Source organism: Lycium barbarum, chromosome 12 (genome assembly GCF_019175385.1).
Source record: "Lycium barbarum isolate Lr01 chromosome 12, ASM1917538v2, whole genome shotgun sequence".
NCBI classification, from domain to species: Eukaryota; Viridiplantae; Streptophyta; class Magnoliopsida; order Solanales; family Solanaceae; genus Lycium; species Lycium barbarum.
Genome location: NC_083348.1, coordinates 78,852,072 through 78,875,627, shown reverse-complemented (window position 1 = coordinate 78,875,627; position 23,556 = coordinate 78,852,072). Strand labels below are relative to the sequence as shown.

At 30.5% G+C, this 23,556-nt stretch overlaps 1 protein-coding gene and 1 pseudogene across 1 annotated transcript in view; both read left to right on the top strand.

Moving 5' to 3' along the window:
- The first annotated feature begins 13,791 nt into the window (after positions 1–13,791).
- Positions 13,792–17,209, top strand: LOC132624489 (oxoglutarate-dependent flavonoid 7-O-demethylase 1-like; annotated as a pseudogene).
- Positions 17,210–21,547: 4,338 nt separating this feature from the next.
- The window catches only part of LOC132621121 (oxoglutarate-dependent flavonoid 7-O-demethylase 1-like), a 4,715-nt gene continuing 2,706 nt past the window's right edge, over positions 21,548–23,556 (top strand). The window contains exons 1-2 of the mRNA XM_060335273.1: positions 21,548–21,909; positions 22,428–22,675. Of these exons, the coding sequence (XP_060191256.1) occupies positions 21,667–21,909; positions 22,428–22,675 (491 nt within the window). The 5' untranslated portion in view covers positions 21,548–21,666. The remainder of the gene's footprint in view (positions 21,910–22,427; positions 22,676–23,556) is intronic.

Genomic DNA, 23,556 nt, shown 5'->3' with positions numbered 1-23,556 from the left:
AGCCATAATATATGTGGTGATCTTACGTTCGTGCATTACTATATATTACTCCGTCCATTTCATAATAAGTGTTGTTTTTTTACTCATGCACACTCTTTCAGAAATTGTTCACTCCTAGAAAATTAAGAGTGTTTTTACTAACTTACCCTAATCAAATTTTATCTCTTTCTAAGTTGACATTGGGTATTGGATTAGATGCCTAGAAAAATAAAAACTACTTAATGATTCTTGATTATGTAAATAAGGGTAATTTCGGAAGAATAAGATCAATTTCTTCTTGAAATCTTAAAGCACTATTTATTTTGAAACAAAATGAAAAAGCTAAAACACCATTTATTTAGAAACGGATGGAGTATGTCATAGTCTTCAACTGACTGCACCCTCCACCTCAATAATGTGACTGAATAAGCTCAAGAGAAAGACCTTTGAAATTTGTGAATTAAAATAAGTCATAAATAATTGTATGACTATAAATTATCTCATTATAGATCAAATAAAACATTTAAAGTTAAACTAATTTCAAATATAAAGTATAGTATCATTTTTTTAGACAGACTAGAAAGTAAATTCTATCACATATATTATGACAGAAGGTAATTAAAATCCTAACTGACGACGTGTATTGTCTATTTTGCGTTTGCCGCCGGCCACATTTACGATACCTAGGACATATCATCAAGGCTTCTGCTAAACTAGTTAAAAGACCCCGTGTTGTGCACGGGCCCAAATGTCAAGGGTTAATTTCTGAAATTGCTTTAGATGTTTCAGTTTGCTGTACATGTATAAATCACTTATAAATTAAAAATTCCAAGAAAACAAATATATATATATATGATTTTTCCTAAACTATGCTTAGACAGTGATCAGAAAAGTATTGCCAACTATATGAAGAAAATATAAGAAATCAAGTGTAATTAAGATTTCCTCTATCACATTTTATATTGTACACTCCCTTTTTTTTATATGTTTAGCAAAATAAGTTACTTTTTATATTTGAAAATAATTTATTTTAAACTTTCTACTCTTTAATCACATAACTTTATAATCGCACAAATATCTAAGACATATTTTAGATAATCAAATTATTTTTAAACTAATTTAAAATTTCATTTAGCACTATTGAGAAATTGATTGAGCGATAGCAATCTTATTTAAAAAAAATATTATGTTAAGGCTTAATGCATATGCAATCCCCTAAACTTGTCTTTTTTTTTTCATTTTGACACCTCAACTAAGTGTTGTTCCCATTGAATCTCTGAACTTGGCCTCAAGTGTGTCAATCAAACACAATCCAACTTACATAACATATATGGTGAGTTTCATTTTCTTTAGTGTGAACGTCAATCACATCCTACGTGAAAAATTCAACTAATTAAACCCCACTCCCCCCCCCCCCCCCTCACACACACACATTTTAATTATACACATCATTAAAATATGTGCATAACGACCTTTTTTTCAAGAACCAAGCAATTCGGCCAACCAAGAATAGAAGACCAGCCTTTTGAGATTGATTTTGAAGCTTTTTTGGTATTCTGGAATAACATAATAGGATTTGATGTTGCTTAATATTTTGGCTTCTTATTTTTCAGTTTTCAGTTTTAGTTTTCAATTTTGATTTCTTATTTTCCAGTTTTGTTATTTGATTGGTTTAAGTGGTGCTTCTTCACTTGTATAACACAATAGCACATTTCTTCCTATCTGATGTGTATAATTAAAATGAGTGTGGTATTTTCATTGGTTAAATTTTTCACGTAGGATGCGATTGACATTCACCCGCAAGACTAAAGAAAATGAAACTCACCATATATGTTACTATGTAAGTTGGATTGTGTTTGATAGACACACTTGAGGTCAAGTTTAAAAATTCAATAAGAACAACATTTAGTTAATGTGCCAAAATAGAAAAAAAAAAAAAAAAGACAAATTTAGGGGCTACATATGCATTAAGCCTTATGTTAATGTCATTATTAATATCTGCAGGTACACTTCTTTTATAAGAAAAACCTTCCCTAATGCAGAAATGAAGAAAATAAGGTGCTTTTGAAGAAATCAACTAAAAGACAGAGTTTTGTGGGACCGTGGGCCCACGCAGCCAAAAAGGCTCAAATTTATGTGTACGTATGAGATAGCTAATTTATGTGTTCATTAAGGGGGCCCACACTTTCATTGAACGAAGCACCACAAGCAGGCATGTTGACGCCTGCTGCGTCCCATTCCCATTTCTTATTAGGGAAAAGGACATAATTGGCCGTCTCGGCCAAACCAATCCCACCTGATGGCCAAAGTTCTTTCAAATCAGAATTATATTCACTAAATTAATCTCATCCGTCAGCTAATACTTATTTATGTATCTTATTTAATCACTGCAAGTCACCTAGCATTATAACTTGTCTTCCATAAACAAAAACTCCCCACACGAATATATTATTTTTGTTTTCATTTCATCTCCTTGTTAATAATTGACTCACTCTTTTGCAACAAGTGTGTGAAAAAAAATATTAAGTTATATATATCTTTATTTTCAATTCTTTTACAATAATTCACATAATTAGAGAAAGGAGGACATAGAGTCTTGTGTATCTCTATAAAATAAATATTTTTGTTTTAATACTTAGGTTTTCATTTTCTTTTTGGTTAGTTTTCAAGGCTTTCTAAGTTTTTTTTTCTTTTGTAATAGTTTCCTTTTTTGTCAATGACAATTTTTAGATTTTTTTTCTAGCATATGTATAGAAATTGTATCGTTGTGGTATAGAATATGTATCACTATTGTATATGCATAGAGATTGTATCATACGCATATAAACTGTAATATTATTGTATAGAATATGTATTCCTACAGTATGTGTATAGAAATTGTATCGTTGTTGTATTAAATATGTATCAATACTGTATATGTACAGAAATTGTATCATATATTTTAGAAACTATATCATTATTGTATAGAATATGTATCATTTGTGTATAAAATATGTATCAGTACCTATCTATAATGTATAGAAACTGTATAAAATATGAATCATATAAATCACTAAGGTATGTATCATTTTTATATATAATATGTATCATTTGTGTATAAAGTAAGTATCAGTACCTATCTGTAATGTATAGAAATTGTATAAAATATGAATCATTAAGGTATGTATGATTTTTGTATACAATATGTATCATTTGTGTATATAATATGTATCAGCACAGTGCCCTGCATAGAATAGAAAACTGTATGATTTTTGTATATAATATGTATCATTTGTGTATATAATATGTATCAGCACAATGCCCTGTATAGAATAGAAAATTGTATCAATTTTGTATATAATATATATCATTTTTGTATAAAATATGTATCAGTATAGTGCAGGTTCAAACTATACACAATATATACAAAATTGTGAATATATATACAGAAAATATACATCTTATATACGCATGTTGTGTGTGTGCTAGAAAAAGGAATAGCCTCCGGTTCAGATTCTCAACCACACAATACATGAGCACATCAAACTAGTTTCAAGTTTTATACATACAACAAAGTTCACCATATAAATAATATACAAAATATATACAATACAATGTGTATATATACAAAATAGATACAACTTAATGGAAATAGGCATTATTATCTGAAGTGAACGTGTCAATTTCAAACATAATCGCCGATTTCCAATATAGCAAGAAGCAACTTAAATACATAAACTTTTGGGAGGGATTTGGTGGACGTGATGAGCTCGTCAAAACAAAGATAGAAAATTTTTGTGTTTAATTTAACAATAATGGATTATATTGGGAGGTTTGTGGATAAAATTGAAATTTATTTATGATGAAATGCTAAAAGAAAAGAAAGAAGCCTTGAATTAGTGGACTATGAGCGGTGAAAAAGGGAATTAAAGGGAGTAAAATTTTCACAAACGGCTACTTTTTACCTCCTTCTAACAGCCTATAACTATATGTTCTACATTTACAATTCGTAGCTGGAGGACCTATATTTAGCTAGTAGACGCATCGACTTAAATGTATGATAAATATAACGGAAATACATACGCTGAGAAAACTGAAAGTGCTATATTTATGGAAACAAAATCTATTCCAATTTAAATTAAAATCAGTTTTTAATGTTCCCTGATTCACGCAAATATCCTCCCATTCCATATCTGATCTCATATCTCATTCAAATAGCTAACAAATTCAAAAAAAAAAAAAAAAATTGAATTCAAAAAGTACATTCATATTTTTAACCAAAAAAAAAAAGGTTCAAAAACTAGTTCATCAAAAAACTTTGTAAAATAACAATATCAAACCAGTGAACAGAGCTCGTTTTAAACGACGAATATATATTTGAATTCATCTATTGAAATATCGAATTAAAGTTGAGTTCATAATTGAGGTAACAACGTTTTCACTGCAACTTTTTTATTTTTTTGATTTTTCTGAAATTTTGAAAAATATAGTCAAAATATATGAAAAATATATCTGAAATATAGTCAACAGAAACCAGAATAAGTAATATTGAACATAATAATCAAAATACAATTAAAATGTAGCCAAAATATAGTCATAATTGAGGTAACAACGCTTTCACTGCAACTTTTTTATTTTTTTTGATTTTTCTGAAATTTTTCTAAATATAGTCAAAATATATCTGAAATATAGTCAACAGAAATCAGAATAAGTAATATTGAACATAATAATCAAAATAAAATTAAAATATAGCCAAAATATATGTGAAAAACAACTATTAAAATATCAATCCAAAACATTAGGAATTGAAAATTCAGGAAGTAACGAAAAAAAAAACGAAAATATAGGTTAAATACACGGTGAAACGTAAAAACAGTATAGAATCTTACCTTTTTTGGGAATTAGATTTGAATTATGAGTGAAATTAATGAGTAGTTAATTAGAGATAAACAAGGAAGTTAAACTATTATAAAACTGATTTGAAATTGGAGGAAATTAAGGGATATTGGGCATAATGACGTGTATTGAGGGGGATAGGAGAGAGGGACCCTTTTTTTTTGCTTAAACTTAGGGGTGTGGGAAGTTACCAGATGAGTGGTAAAAAAGTGATAGCTATAGGAAGTAAATATGTTATAATTTAGCTACTAAATATAATTATTGTAAAGTTTAGTTATGTTCCATAAATAGGTAATCATGCGGTGGGCTATTTGTGTCTTTAATTTGGCTGAATGGATTTCCGGTGACATTAAGCCCAAACATTGACTAAATGTGGGATTAGTTTGGGCCGGTTGAACATAGTTTATTATTATACTAGACTATTTAAACGGCCCCAATAATTTCAGTTTTAATATAATCCTCTTATTTCAATGGGATAATTACATATATATACATCTTAAGGAGAAATATTTACGAAACGTGACAATAGTTTTATATTTACAAAACATAACAATACAAACCCTATACAACATATGCTTAAAAAAAAAAATTAATTTTTTTAAATATTTTTTTTTAAAAAAATATATATTCTTTTCGCTCAAAATTTTATGTATGAAAGTTGTATGAAATGTGTATATCTCGCTCAAGGCTTAAAAAGTTCGCTCAAAATTTAGTGTATGAAAACGGTTTGAAAAATGTATGAAATGTGTATATCTCGTTCATGGCTTAAAAATCCGCTCAAAATTGTGTATATAAAAACAATATAAAATTTGTATCTCGCTCAAGTCTTAAAATTTCGCTCACATTCTCGTGTATAAAGTTCATGTTAGATTTCTGTAAAATTAATACAATTACAACAACATTGTATACAACTTTGATACAACATTCAAGACTTAAAATAATCGCTCAAATTTGTGTGTATGAAATGTGTATATCTTGCTCAAGGCTTAAAAAGTTCGCTCAAATTTTATGTATGAAGAACGTATGAAATGTGTATATCTCGATCAAGGTTTAAACATTACGCTCAAAATTTTATGCATGAGAATAGTATGAAATGTGTATATCTCGCTCAAGACTTAGAATTTCATTCACATTTTTCCTATATAAAGTTCATATTAGGTTTCTGGAAATTAATACAACTACAACAACATTGTAATAACTTTCATACAATATTCAAGGCTTAAAGTTTTTGTTCACAATTTTGTGTATGAAAATTATATTAAAAATTTCGCTCACACATACACATTTCATACACAAAAATTTGAGGTAATTTTTTAAGCCTTTGAGCAAAAAAAAAATTATTATTTTTTTAAAAAATATATAATTTTTTTAAAAAAATATATATAACAATTATTTTTTATAAAAAAAAATATATTTTCTGGAAAAAAATAAAAAAAACGAAAAATATATGAAAATCCGTCATGTTTCGTAATATATCGTTATGTTTTGTAAATAAGGAAAACTATCGTCACGTTTTGTAAATATTTCTCCTTAACATATATATATGCGTAGTTTTTCCTATTTCAATTCACACTTAATGTTTCATGTATTCAGTCGGAATTTAAATAGTTTTGTTCTTAGATCAATAAAAGTAACATTGAAAGCATCTCCGCTGCTTCTACGTATATTTTCTAAAATTTTCAATTTCATATTATATTTTTTTTTTCTTATTTTAAACTCCAAATCGTGAACCGTTTATTTTCTTTTGTCCTTTTTCCCTGGATGTTCTTCACTCATTTAGCTTTAATTATTGTAGCTCCTCTTTTTAGTTTTTGAATACGTTCTACTCTTATTTTTAGCGATTTACCGTTGCTTTTTTCCTTTTCTTTTTAACTTCTCTACCTTTTTTCCGGATACCTTCCTATTTGACATCCTAACATAAATATAGTACAAGAATTGTTTTCTCACTTTAAACTTGTATTTTCATTAAAAATTGTAAGTTAGGAATTTGATATCTCTAAATATTTAAGTCCGAAATAGAGCTACACGATAAATTAAACAAAATTTTAGATAAAATAAGTCAAATATTCATGAACTCAAAGTACTTATATTCCATGACAAGAAATTCTTTTATTGTCCCAATTTTTTTTTTATAAATCAAATATTGATGAACTCAAAGTACTTCTATTCCATGACAAGAAATACTTTTATTGTCCCAATTTTTTTTTACTTGATATGTAGAAACAATGTTAAGTTTGAAGTTTTACTTTATCCTTAATGACATTTTTATAGCCACACAAATATGTATAATATTTTTTAAACCACAGGTTTTAAGTGTTTTTCTTTCCTAAATCCAGTGTCAAGTAAAAAATGACACCACATAAACTGACATGGAAAGAATACCAAAAATTACATGTTCATTGTGTTGTAATTCTATAATCTAATTTGTCCTATAAGTTTTAAAAAGTTAATTTTACAATTCAAACTTCAATTTTATAGAAATAAATAAGAAACTAATTTTAATACTACAAGTTACAATTACAAAACTAAATTAATTTAGCTAATGAATCCAACATTTACCATAGGTATCAATGGAATTAATTTCGCTAAGACCACAGGCATTATATATGCTAATATATAAAAGAAAAAATCAATTTCTTTCTTTAAGCATAACTTTTTCAGGATACTACTAAAGGCTAGATAGCCACATGGCTATGAAAGGAAAAGGTAAAAGAAGTAGTTTAAAGGCTGTCACGCGAAAGTGATGCATGATGACATAATAATGGGTAGTGGTGGTGTATAATGAGACAAGCGAGAAGCAATTTACCCAAATATTATGTTGCAGCTACAATAAGATATCTTTTCAACCAATGCTCCATGTCGACTAAAATGATCGAAATGTCCCCGAAATGCCAAGCAGGCATGTTGACGTCTTGTGTGCTCATCCCCATTTATTAGATGGTAAAAAGTATTCGGTTCGTTTTAATTTATGTGACATTTTTTATTTTTTAAAATTTAAACTATCTGAATTTTGATTAATATTTTAAAATATATTTTTTCACTAAATTGATATGAGAAAAGTTACAAATTATAGTATTTCTCATGTAGTTTTTAAATATATAAATTTTAATGTTAAAATGTTGAGTTAATCTAATCCAATTTAACTACAATGTTTAGTCAAATTGATTCTCGAAAAGCAAAAAGTGTCACATAAATTGAAACGGAGGGAGTAGTAAAGTAATGTCTATTTTGCTTTGATCTTTGTCATGTCCTATTCTCCCACCAATCTATACTATATTAAAAGCACGAAGGGCCTTAGAAATGTTAATTGAACTTTTTATCCTTCATTACAAGACTCCACAATAGACAAAGTTATCATTTACTATAGTCTCATATTATTATTTAATTATTTTTATAATTATTTATTATTAAATTTTAAAAGTAGAGTTGTTATTAAACATTATATTTTCATATTTTATGACAAATAAAATACTACTAGGATTAGAAAAGTGCATTTGTACATCTATAAAAGAATATTAGCAATGGTGAAAAAACAACTTCCTTAGGACCATGTTTCGACGACCTTTTCTTTTGAGACTGTGCTTGTTTTCAATTATATAATCTTTTATAATTTACATAGGTTAAACCAGCACATGATTGATTGATGTGTGATTAATGGTCTGATTATTTTCTTATTATTTTTATAGATTGGTTGATTCATGCCACAAATTCTATTGCTTTGTCCTGCTGATTTTTTCAACCTTGCTACCTAGCTCGAAGGCAAAGAAAAAAGATTAGAGTTTTTTGTTTTTAATTGTTAGATTTCTATTAATATGAATATCTTTATTTGTATGTCAAATATATACATTCACACGTAATCCATAAGGCTAATTATTGAAAGTTGATTTAAAATTTGCTTCAGTTTTTTTGTAAAAATTAATGATTGATTTTAATTAAATACATCATCTTTACATGTTTAGAAGGTATTAAATCCATCTAATGTGTCACGCAATGCACACATGCAACGCACAATGTCGTTCACCTTTTTTGCCCTTTAAAAATTTGTTTCAGACTAGATAAAATAGTCATTTAATTACTTCCCTAATATTTAGAACTTTAAAATCAACTAAAATATTACATCTGACTTTACGTGTTCAGAAGAGATATGCCTCAATTATATTTTTAATATAAAGGTTACTAAAAGATGATTATGTATACCTAATTTTCATATTAAAAAAAAAGACCGTGTTCAATTTGTTGTGCAATCACAAATTTTGCGTTTAGATTAGCTGTCTGCCACTAATCTTTGATGGAATAATTAAGTCAAATAATATGACAATGAGTAGAGAATCTAAACAAATCTCCATCTTAGGAGCCAAAGAGTTATATAAAATAAAAAATAAACCTTTTGACACATAAAGTGAATATGGACTCAATTATCAAGAGCACATTTAATTTGCACAAAGTATTTTAATTTTTTTGTTCAGTGGGACATATAGCTAAGTATGTTAATCTATACTATATTAAGAGCACAAAAAGTCTTAGAAATGTTGATTGAACTTTTTGCCCTTCATTAAAAGACTCTATAATAGATAAAACTGTCATTTAATATTTTCCTCAAATTATTAGTTAATTATATTTATATTATTTCACCTATTTCATTTTTGAAGAGGTAAAAAAATCCACCGCTATTTTTGAAGTCTTATTTAAAGTCCTAATATTTAGGACCTCTATAGTAATTGTTTTTTTTTTTTTTTTGGTAATCCACGATGACTTGATATTTATTCCAGAAGCCTCCAACTGTAAGGTCGCCAGCCGAAGCGGAAGGTCCAAACCCTTCACAAATCTCCTCACTCTCTCAGCCTCTGTTGGAAGTAATGCCGTCGCATAACGGGACAAAGCGAGAAATCTGGTCTCATACTCCGCAACCGACCTACCCCGTTGCTCCAATGTCGAAAACTCATCCTTCCCGTTGTCTCTCAGAGTACGAGGGACATACTTCTCCAGAAACACCTGGTAGAACTGGGTCCAGGTCAAAGGTGGCGAGCCAACTGGTCGACACTCGATGTACGATCTCCACCACTGCTTGGCATCCCCAACTAACTGGAAAGAAACATAATCGACCCCATGAGACTCCACTACACCCAACTTATGAAGCATCTCATGGCAGCTAACAATAAACTCATACGCATCCTCCCTAGGAGTACCATAGAACCAAGGAGGAGACATTTTGGTAAACCCCTCAAATAATTTTCGCTCCTCACTGGTCAACACTGGCCCATCCATAGACCTTAGAGCAAAATCAAGCGCCGGAGTAGTATCAATACGGGGAGCCACTGCTGCTGCCGGCAATACCCTCGATGTTCGAAATCCTGGAGCAACCGTAGCATCGGGAGTATGACCTCCCACTCTAGTCTGCGGGCCATCTGGAGCAACTGGAATCATGCCCGCCTGAGCTAAACTGTCAAAGTACCCCAACACTCGAAACACAGCCTCCTGAAAATCAGGAGTAGCAGCGACTCCAGGTTGTGTCTCAGCAGCCCTAATCTCCTCCTCCGGAATGTCGTCAAGCTCCAGAGTCAACTCTATGTCAGGGTCCTGAGCAGGTGCTGGTGCTTGGTTCCTATCTGGAATAGCTGCACGGCCTCTACCCCTGCCACGTCCCTTGCCTCGCCCACGGACAGCTGCTCGGGCCACGGGTATGGATGCGGGTGCGGGTGCAGGTGCAGGCTCTTGGCCTCCAGTAGCAGTCGATCGCGTCCTCACCATCTGTGAGAGAACATAGAAATAAGGTTAAGATACCAATCTGAACAATCTCGCACGAAAGGAATGAACCAGATACCAATCAGATTGAACTAGTACGAAAAGAGAAAAAGAAGTAGAGTGTTTCCTAGATGTCCTATAGCCTCTCGAGGATGGGTACAGACGCTACGTACCAGTCCGCAAGACTCTACTAGACATTGCTCTTGTACTCATTAGACCAATTAACCTAAAAGCTCTGATACCAACCTTGTCACGACCCAATTCGCGAGTCGTGGTGGCACCTACACTATCCCTCCGAGTAGGCGAACCACATTACTAATAACAAGTTAAATAAGCGGAAAATTAAATAAGAATAAGTTATCAAGTCTTAAATACTTATCATAACTAGAAATGTTACGACAACCCCAAAATCTGGTCAAAGGGTACAAGAGCGCTAACATAGTACGGAATATAAGTCTGAAAATACCCGAAGGCTACATATTGTCTGTCGAATACAAAAACAGAAATAAATAAAGGAGGCCCTTCAGGGGCCACGGATGACCAAGTAGCTCACCCTGAATTACTGAAAGATGTCACCCTCGCGTATCAGCGGGGTGTAATACTGGAGCCTGGATCGTACTCTGCACTCAACAAAAGTGCAGCAAGAGTAGTATCAGTACAACACTAGTACCAGTAAGTATCATAGGCCGACAATGATTAGATAACACATGAAGAAGTGGAAACTAACAAGTAGCACATAGAGCAAACAAGTATGGTCACATATAATACACAAGTAAAGTGTAAAGAAATCATGAAATCCATCAAGACAAATATAATTCACCAGATGATCAGTCAAGTGTATAAGTGAATGAATGCAATGCAATGCAACAGTCGCCTCTCTCACTCCACTCTCGTACACACATGCTAAGGGCAGTGCCTCAAAGGCATGACCCATGGGGGACCCGCGAAGTCCATGTACCACTCGTGCTCTCCGGCAGAAACCTCGGAGGCTTTCAATCACTCTCAATCTCCGGCAAGGACCTCAGAGTCTCTCTGTCCCTCTCAATCTCCGGCAAAAACGTCGGAGTCTCTCAATCACTTAGCTTACCATCATCACAAGAATAATATGGAAGACATGTCATACATGATATCAGTCTCAACAATATCACCAATATACAATCAACAAATACAAGTCATATTAATATTATCATTCCTTTTCATATAATGAGGGAGCTAGTATATGACAGGGATACAAACAGGTGATAATCACATAAAATAACACATACGGCGACAAGCCCACATAACAGCTGACAGAGCCAACATAATTGGAATCCACCTCCACTTCATGCCCGAAGGTCTATATGCTATTCCCGTCACTTTCTACAACTACATACGATTCTCTAATCAGAGTCTAACTAAAGTAGACCGTAACCTACCTCAATGCCGAACAGGTGCCACGAACTCTCACACCAAAGCTTTTCCCTTCCGAAGTGCTTCCAAACGGACAGTGTCTATCAAATATATAACTTACGTTAATTACGAGTCTAAATCCTAACTTAGGATTTAATTCTCACTTTCCACACTCAAATACCATGGATTTGAAGGTTTTCATATAATCCAATACACTCAATATTTCATTACATCTACACAATATATATAAAATTAACAAAAAAATAAAACTTCAAATTGCAAAGTCAACCACCTCTAATGCATTAAATATGTATATATATATATATATATATATATATATATATATATATATATATATAATTGTACACCATATCAAAAGAAAATATCAAAATGATCCTTAATGAGAATAAAAAGACACACAAACAAAAAGAGCTGTTTGTGAGAACTTAAAGAGAAGAAATCATAGGAATGTTGGATCCACTGCTTTCCATCAAACAAGAAACGTACAGTTTTCATTATCCAACAACCATTCTATATTATTTTATCATCAAATGAACCCTCCAATCATTGAGTCATCATTATGCTATCTCTAAATTTCACAAATTTCTAATATATACAGGCAAGGACTGCACACGAATTAAAGGAGGGTACTGTGAAGAAATCAATTCAATTATCTAACCTGAACTAGTATTTGATGGGAACTACACTGCCACTTCTCTTCTCACGGTGAGCAGTTTTCTTTTCTCTTTTTCCTTCTTTCCGTGCAAACTTTTAATCCCAAAAGCCAATAATAATTCTTTCACCCTAATATATCACATATTGTAGTATGTGGACTAGGAATAAATGGGCCTAGCCCACTCTAATAAATTACCCAAATTACTTAGTCACCTAATTAATATGTAACAGTGTAAATTAGGCTCACTAGCCACTAAATTAATTCTCCAACTTATACCTTATATAACTGCAAATAAAATTCCTATGAATAAGCTATTCACACATTAAATAAATATATTCCAAAATTTACACATCAATTATATAACCGTGCCCCTATCCCCACAAGTTAGGAATACCATTTAAAGTTACGTAAAGGGTATTTTAACAAAAAAGAGTCCAAAAGTGCTAAACGACCAAACGGGTCGTTACAATTTATCTAAATTTATTTATTTCTAACATAGTGATTTTTGTTTATGCTACAGCGCATTCATCACTGTATGATTAATTGAAAGTTGTGACTAATCCCTGACATCATGATTGGTGAGTAATATAATTGATTATTCTATCCTTTGATTGCATGATTCACTTAGCTCGACTATAAGTCACTGATACATTTAATTTTTCATACTTGAAAATTAAAAAGCCATACTTTTGTTTCGCGTTGTGTCTAGGACATATAATAAGTCTAAAATTTATTCATTGATTTTCAAAATTTAATCCAAAGAAGATATTTTAAATTGTTTGTCGTACGTAAAGATATATACTTCACATGAATTTTTTTCATGTAGTACAATAATATCTGTCGAAAAGATGAAATACACATGAAAAAGTGATTGCCTCCCATCACTTATTTTTTCATATTGAAAAATCTATGTTTTAACACTTTGGACAAGCCGTATCTATTATTAGAATATTCAACTTATTTTTTAATTCACGAGAATTTTCTCTCAATAGTATCTATATCAAAGGTTCAGACATGAAGAAAGCATCAAACAAAGAAGGGAAAACAGTCATCCGGATTAGCACTCATGCCTTGGAGAGAGTAAGTAACATTCAGTAACAATTTATTATAAAAATCATCTAACGTTTAGAATGCTGATTGCAGAACGAAATTATGGCATCTGTTAGTTCTTTCGAAAGAATTTTTTTATTCCTAATACTAGACTCCTAGAATTAACAATAAGCATGTAAAAATATTTATGCATTATATAGTTTTTGTTTCAATTTTTATGTTCATTCACTAAAATTTTGTATTATTAGAATAGAAATATATTCAAAATTATCTCATATCTAGCCTATATTTTGCCTATATTACATTGATTCAAAAATAAAAGCTACAGACCAATAGCAATTAGAGATTTGTATTATGCTTGTGAGTTGAAAAGTTGCCAACCAAACCAAAGAGATAAGTACATTATTTGTATACTAAATAGAAAAATGTGCTATTTAATCTAATTCAACATAAGGGTTGACTAAATGAGAATTAAAGGTTTGTGCTATTTTTCACGCATACTTTCTTAATTTAATCGCATCAATATACTCAGAAAGTAAAAGAGAACGACCGAGGACCAAAAACTTTGAAAGAACACTTTTTATTCGCTTTAGTAAAGCAAGGACTTTCCAAGTTTCAAGTGTAACCTAATTGTACCATTTGATCTTATTATGATGAGTTGAAGAGCCTTTACTCGAGTGAGAGGCGGAGCCGCGATTTGAAGTTTGGGTTTGAGATTTTAATTCGTTTAAATTACCGAGTTCTAAAGTAACAATTTATACATATTCAGTGAATTTTTACAAGACAAATACAGAGTTTGGACCAAAATTACTGAGTTTGACCAAACCCACAAGTCCTATGTTAGCTCCACTCCTGACTCGAGTGCATCCAAACCGTTAAATAAGATCAAGATTTATCATTTTTAGGAACTTTCAATTTTTTTTTTTAATTTCTATTTCATAACTCGAATACATCAATATGTAGTTTTGAGAAAAGAATTTCTCATTGATACAGGATATACAACAACTACTTAAAGTTTTTGAATTCAATAAAATAATCTATTTTTAAATACCTTGCGTATTTTCCTTTTTTTTTTTTAAAAAAGAGAACATTAGCTCACCCATAGTGGTTGAGTTACGAATGTGACAATTTTACCAAGAGCAGGGAAATAAAAAATGGCAAATTAAATCCATAAAGAATAAGTAAAAACTAATACATAATTGTCACTAACGTTTGTAAGTAAAAAACTAATAATTTCCATTAACGTTTCTAATACCAGTCGGCACTCCTTTGATGTTTAAAGATAATTAGGTTTTCAGACTATGTACCTTAAGCTTCGTAAGAGTGTACATGTGTATATATATATATATATACACACACATACAATTTTTAAACCTCTTTTAAAATGTTACTATCGTTAGCAATAACATTTTAAAGTTTAATGTAATATTGCTTACCCGAAACACAAAAGAGATCTGCAATATCTGAAGAAAAAAAAAGATACTTTTTTGAGATTTTGATATGTCAACGAAAACTTGTGGGAAAATTTTTATAGTAAGAGAAAAATATGTTATAGAAAGATAACTTTGATCCAATTTTTTTTCTATAGTGTTTGTTGTCAAATGACATACACGCTTTGATCACACGCAAAGCGCGTACACTAAACTAGTTGAACAATACGTGTATAGGCAGAAGTACCAAAAACTTCTGGAAAGTTTTATTGACCTCCTTTTTTTTTTTTTTGCTTAAAATTGACCTCACATGCACTCAACCAGGTGCGGATCCACCCTTTAGGGTGGGGGTGGCATGCCCCCCCCTCAATTGATAAATTTTTTATATACTTATGTTGTAATTTGCTTAAATTAGGTTAAATATTTGATCCTGTCACCCCCAGTCGTAAATTAGACAAAGGTGTCACAGCTGGTAGACATAAGTTTGAATCTATCTTGAACATTTTTCACTCCCGTTTTTCTTTGCACTTTTTACTTCCTTTGTACCAGTAATTTCCTTTTCGGCCCTCCCAATTTTCTATTTATCTTTTTATTATTTATATTGCCTTTCCTTTTTTCTATTATTTTATCTGTGATCTCTAGCGAGAACACGCGAATAAAAACTTCAAAATCCCTTACATTAAGCATTTCTCTTAATCTCAAATCTGTGAGAATTTAAATCGAAAAACTTGGGTCTCAATGGAAATTTTGGATTGAGATCAAAATTCATTTTTTTTTATAATTTCTTTTGTTTATTACTCCCTCCGTCCATGTTTACTTGTCTATATTTGACTTGAGACACTCTTAATAAACAATAAATAAAATGAGAAATGAATTGGATGGGTGTTAATGAGTGTGATTCCTTATTTAAGATGCTAATTATCTAGTTTCTTGATTCAGTGAGGTTGAATTACTATCCACCATGCCCCGAACCAGCTTGTGATGGGCTTTTGCCCTCATTCTGATGTTAGTACCTTAACAATCCTTCTTCAAGTCAATGAAACTGAAGGTCTTCAAATTAGAAAAGATGGAATTTGGATTCCAATTGTACCCCTACCTAATGCCTTCATTGTCAATGTTGGAGATGCTTTGGAGGTACTTTCATCATTCATTTCTTTTTGTTCCTTTTCCCAATTTTATAATTGCTAAAGTGATTCAATATAATTCCCACTATTCGATTACTCTGTCAATTTTAATTTAAGTGTCTTAATTTAACTAGAAATGACGTTTAAAAAGATAAATAAATTTTTGAATCTTATGATCTTAAAGTAAAAATATTTTTAATAGACCGAAATGCCCTTTAAATCTTAAGATGTCAAACAAATCATGTAGAATGTTGAAATTAGAGAGTTACCAAATATTGAAAGAGTTCTTTTAACCAAACAAAAAATGAAAATAAGACATTTTAATGGATGGAGTATTAATCTCTCCATCCTATTTTATTTGAAATGTTTGACTGAGCGCAAAATTTTAAAAAAACGAAAGAATTTTTTTGAAGTTTTGTGATCTTAAATAAGACTTAATGTTTTGTGCCGTTAAATGTTATTAGGGTGGAAATAAAGATTCTAAGAATTGTCTCAAAAAAATGTGAAATATGTACTTCTTTTGAAACCGACTAGAAGGAAAATAGTATCACATAACATGAGACAGTGGGTTTGATAGACTTTCGTCAAGTGAAGATATCAATACCAAAAACAGAAATGCATTTTCTCATTGCTGAATATACCAATATATTTCTCTTTACATTCATCCTCTTTGCTTTTTCCAGATTTTCTCAAGTGGAATTTACAGAAGCATAGAGCATAGATCTGTGGTGAGCTCAGAAAAAGCAAGTATATCAGTAGCAACATTTCATAATCCAAGGTTGGATGGTGAAATAGGTCCAGCTAGTAGCCTTATTAGTGCTGATACTCCACCTAAATTAAAAAAACTCGGTGTGGCTGAATATTTTAGAAGATTTTTTAACCGTGAACTTGTCGGGAAATCATATGTGGACAACATGAAAATCACCAGTGAAGATATTAGATAATCTAAAGAATTAGTACTTGTATTCTGGGTAGTAAATCCTTTGATATGAAAGAATAAAACAAAACAATTACCCTCTGGCCTCATATGTGTTTGATATTGAAATTAAATCAGGATATGCATTGAAACTGCATATAATTATATACAAATACTACAATATCTGCATAATTTTCTTTGCATTAAAATATACATTATTTGGTTGCCCACAATTAGGTAGGAGTAAGGTGTACGTACACTTTATCCTCCCGAGATCCCACATGGTGAGATTTCACTGGGTATATTGTTGTTGACTTATACCGTATTTGGTTGCTATTCTCCTTATTGGCGTAAGTAATATATGTATAAGTTATACATAAATTCATATATTAGTTTATGAGATGTTGAATATGGAATAAGAATGTGTATATTAATAATGCAGAAATTATTATTTTTTTTAGAAAAAATCCCTTCCCCAGGAGCTCCCTTTTTACTTTCTTGGTGACTCGAACCAAATAATCATCGGGTTAGAGATGGAGGGTGCTTACCATCTCAGCAACCCCTCTTGTCAACTAATAAATAGATGAATGTATTTGTATATAAAATTCTATCACTTTATCATAATTAATTCATTCTTATTTTTATTTTATTAAATAATTAATTATAATAATAAGTTAAATTAATTTGATGTAAATATCCGATGGGATAAGTACTTACCTTATTTGCTTGCTCTTCCAATGAGTTTTCACTAATTTAGGCCATTATATAGGCATAGACTTCTACCTATCATCATTATACTGGATGAGGAATCTGAACAGATATTTAATAGGATTCAAGTATAGATAATTCTTTTTCTAAATTTTCAACAAATATATGAAAATCTTCTTCCCGAAATTAGTCATGATCGGAATAACTAATTAAGGTTTCTCTTTGAAAAAAACACGAATAATAAAAACTAAACAAAGAAAATGTATAAAGCTAAAAAGGTCAAGGGTATAATAGTAAACACCCTTTTTGTGGAAAAAAGAAGACACATTAAACTATGCACAACATGTACTAATTTTTTAATACAACAAACCAAATATCAAACAAGAATAATTAATCACAACATAATATGTCTCCGTACCAAACGACTCCTAGTTAAGTACTTTTCTTGATAAAAAGTTTTTTAACCTCCAAAAAGTCTGGCCAAATAGTTTATTATTTTTGCTGGTTAACTTTCATTCAAAATTATGCTTAAGTTTTGTTTCTTACTCCCTCCGTTCATTTTTACTTGTTCAGATTGGACTTTACACATACTTTAAAAAACTATAATTGATAACCACAATACCCATATTAATTAATGTTTAGTCTTAAATTTAAAGAAATGATTTGGGGAGTAAGTAATTAAAGCTAAAGGTATATATATGTTTTTCTCTTAATATGCTAAAAATGATAAATAAAGTGGAAAAAAAATTAGTATAGAGATAAGTAAAAGTAAACGGAGGGGATAAATTTTAATAAAAGCGTCTTACTTCTCAACCATACGTAGAAAGTACTAATATAATAGCTAATCGAATGAGCTAATTTTGTTCTTCCTCAAATTTACGCAATCCCAACATAAGGAGACAGGACAATATTCGTGTCGTTTTCTCCACTAACCCACAAATTATCTGTCACGCAATCTCTGGAATTAGCGAAAAGGGAAAGTGACTGATCACAACTTTACATTAGTAAATTTTATATAAGTGGTAGGTACTAATAAAATTTATTCGTGTTGGACATTTGAATCGTCCTATAAACATCTTCCATGTTTTAGTTTCATAAAACTAAAATACTTCCTCAGTTCCAATTTATTTGTCTTTAATTTGACTGAGGATAAAATTTTAGATAAATTAAGAGAATTTTTGAATATTGTGGTCTTAAATTAAAATATATATAATATACTAACACAGTTGTATTTTGGGGTTTAAATGCCAAATAGGATGTTAAATTAAAGAGTTTCAAATATATAGAAAGTGATGACATTTTTTATAAACAAACTTATAAAAAAAAAAAAAAAAGGTAAGACACGTGAATTGAAACGAGTAATTTTATTTAGTTGGGCTGTGAAATCAAATGTCCCTAAACATAAATAAACTTAAAATTTGGTTAATGTTTCTTTCAAACAGTATGAAGACAATATTTTGGAAACGGAAAGGATGGGACTGAAGTAGTGATGCATTAATTAACCTTGTCGTTACACATTGAATTTTTTATACTGTTAATTCCTCTGTTTCATAATAAATGGTTCTTTTAGCTCATACACATCCTTTAAGAGATTGCTTACTCCTAAAAAATTAGGAGTGTTTTTACTAATTTACCCTAATCAAATTATGCTTACATAATTAAATGTCTAGAAAAAAAAAGTAGTTAATGAATCTTGATTAATTAAATAAGGGCAATTTTGAGAGAATTTGCTCAATGTATTCTTGAAATCCTAAAACACCACTTATTTTGAAAATAAAATAAAATTAAAAAGCTTAAAAAAATCACTTATTATAGAACGGATGGAGTAATATAATTTAATCGATATGACAAATGGTGTAACTTATTTCTCTATGGTATTGATAACTAAATTTATGAAACTGTTGTAATTGTGTTTTAAGTGACTTTTAAGTGATATAATTACGTAGCGGGGTATATAAGATCTGAATTTTATGAATTCAAGTATTAAATTTTAATATAACTCATTTGATTTATTGGGTTCAAAACCTAATTTTATGTGTACTAATTTAGTAACTGTTAATATATATATATATATATATATATATATATATATATATATATATATATATATATATATATATATATATATATATGTATATGTATATGTATGTATGTATATACATAATCTTAATCAAAGCTACTCATGTGTTCAAATGAGTCTGTAACTAATGCGGTATGTCGAATTTTTGACCGAAATAATCCATTATATAAGTCAATTAACAAAAATAATACATTTTTTTGAAACTTTACAGAACTAGTATAAACGTATTTCCCAGTAACGTATTAGATATTATTTTATTCAAAAAATTCAACGGACAAAAACTAACGGCTGACGGAGCAAACAGATATATAAAACGTTACTGTCAGTAACGTTTTTATAATTCGTTACCGTGAGTTACGTATTAAGGCTAATACGTTACTAACAGTAACGACTTATACGTGACTTTATTATGTCTTCACTTTTTGATATCACCCAATACTTTTAACTTGGAGCATAAATTTATATATAAAATTTTATTAAAATTGCATTAAATAAGCATGAACCAATTTTTAAAAGTATAATGGGTTTAATATATAAGAACCTTAAATATTGAACCAACAAAATTTATATCCTTAATCCAGCGGTCTAGCTTACTGTATGATATTTTGCTCTTATTCCCAGCTCTATCATATATGATCAGGTGACACTACTAGAAAGTAGAATTTTGAGGGACTCTTCGTAAAAAAAATTATCAGAATCGTACTCGTGGTAATTGTTTTCGATGGATTTTCAACGGAAACGTCGTCTGGTATTCTGATAATTTTAGTCATATGAAGTATTTACATATATGAGAAATCAAACTAATCGCCGTTATCGTACAAAGAACATAACTGAACACGGATCTTGAATTTTTTATGAAAAGGGTCCTTGTTTTAAAAGGAATAGGTGACTAGGTCATGTCCCAAAAATTAATTGGATGAATTTTTACTAGCTTATAAGGTAAATAAATGTAGAAGGAAGACCCACCTCATTTAATTACTCATTTTTCATATGTGGATAATTATATCAATTATATTACGAAAATATACGAGATTAAAACTTAATGCTCCAGATATTTTTCGTGTCATATATAAGAATCTAAGTTTAAATTAGGGAGATTATATTAATTGGTGTTGTTAATTCTAAGTATGTTAGGCCGACAATAACATATGTATGAATTCAATAATATAATTCATACTTGATTATCACAGATGTATTAGGAAACACTTATTAGTTATATCAATAAGTGAAGTCATAATAAAGTCACGTATAAGTCGTTACTGTTAGTAACGTATTAGCCTTAATACGTAACTCACAGTAACGAATTATAAAACGTTACTGACAGTTTTTATATATCCGTCAGTCGTTAGTTTTTGTCCATTAAATTTTTTAATAAAATAATGTCTAATACGTTACTGGGAAATACGTTTATACTAGTTCTGTAAAGTTTCAAAAAAATATATTATTTTCATTAATCGATTTAAATAATGGATTATTTTGGTAAAAAATTCCGGTATGTCCGACCCTGTTACGTAAATGTCAATGCATACATAATTTAAACTCATGTAGTATTTTCTTCTATAGCAGTATTAGGTTAGGTGAGCTCTCTTCCAAGCCCCAGTACAAGTCTACAACACACAACAAAAGAGATTATACTACTATATATTTGTGGGTATTAGCATTAGAACAAACTTATTAGTAAGTTATTGGTTATAATAATGGAGGAAAATTTGGCCACGCTAGGGGGGTCTTTGCCAGTGCCAAGTGTTCAAGAACTGGCCAAAGACTCACCGGAAAATGTCCCGGCACGTTACCTGAGAGATGATCAAGAACTTACTCTGATCAAATCATCCATCTCTGATGATAATATCCCAATAATCAACATGGAAACCTTGCTTCTTGGAGATGAATTCGAGTTGAAGAAGCTCGATTCTGCTTGCAGAGAATGGGGATTTTTCCAGGTTCTTTTACTTGGAATATATAATTTACTAAGCTTGTTTTGGTTTTCTGCTATTAAACTTTTAAAAATTGTGTATAATCGTAGTATCTTAGAGTGTTAGGTGTCATATCAGGGATAATGAAATTAAAATACTCGAGATAACATTTGCTTATCCCATGTTTCGTTGTAAATTTTAGTTCCGGGATAAGTAATTCCAGGATCTTTTCATAACAATATTTAGGTATTACTTTATACCACTTTCAATATGAAATAATATAATCGGGATTAGATAATCCTTAGAATGATAAAAATTTTAAAATGTCTTGTCTCCAAGCTTTCTCTCAAAATTCTTTAAGAAGCCCAAAATTCTCAAAACACTGGTACTAAATAATAGTAGTTCACGAATTATTAATTCCAATTTTACAATCCCTGCAATTATAGTTCTAGTATAGTTTGTCTGCAAAACAAACTAAACCATATACGGGGCTTTTAGTGGATACTAATATTTGCATGTACAATTTAAATTTGTCTTTATTACAGCTGATAAATCATGGAGTGAGTAGTTCATTGGTTGAGAAAGTGAAGAAGGATACTCAAGATTTCTTCAACCTCCCGCTGGAAGAAAAGAAAAAATTGAAGCAAGTGGATGGAGATATGGATGGTTATGGACAAGCTTTTGTTGTTTGTGAGGATCAGAAACTTGACTGGGGAGACATGTTTTTCTTGACAACCCTCCCTCCTTATTTCAGAAAACAACATATCTTCTCCCACCTACCTCAACCATTCAGGTAATATTCCTTTAAAATAATCTGATATCCGAAACTTATTGTTGTATTAATTATCTGACTAATTTAAATATGCATCGCATAAGACCTATTTAAAGAACTATCAAGGAGTTCTCAAGGTTTAAATGTGAGATCTCTGGCTAAAAGTAGAGAGATCCATCACACTGCATCCCTTAGCGATCCTCCTCCCTCTCTCTCCATCTCTCCGTCAAGGAATTCACCTACTTCTAAAAGTTAAGAGTTGTATTGACTAAAATACCTTTAATTAAAAGGGGCTTTGAAATTGTAACAAACATTAAATTTATTCATTGAATTAGGGAAGTGTTAAGGATAAATTTGGAAAAATAATAAAATATCTTCTTGATAGACTAAAATCTCAATTATTTTGAACCGAAGAAAGTATTATTATATGCGAGAAGGAGAAGTCGGACAGTGAAAATCCACCCACACCTTACCACTAGACTATTAAGTCTTGGTATCTTACCCAAACTTTATTTAAAAAAGTGAAAAAACTTTGAAAGGCTATTTAATTTGAAGGTTAAAAAAAAAAAATTAGAACATATCAAGATTGATATATTAGGTTATAAAAGCGACATCACAAAATATTGGAAGAAGTGTGACCTACGGGCCAACCCCTAATTTTTTCCACACTACGGACCACCCAAAATGTTCATTCGCATGCCTAAGGTCCTAGCCACGAAAACAAAATCAGTGTGTCGAAATTTCATTTTGTTTTTCTTTTGTCCTGTGCCACTTTTTATGTGTTTGGTTAGCTTGTGGAAGAAGTGGTTAGAAACTTTCTTACAGGGTAACGTTCTTCCACAATGTAATGCATTTGAAGGAAAATAGTTTCAAATTTCTTTTCCTTTAAAACAAACACATAT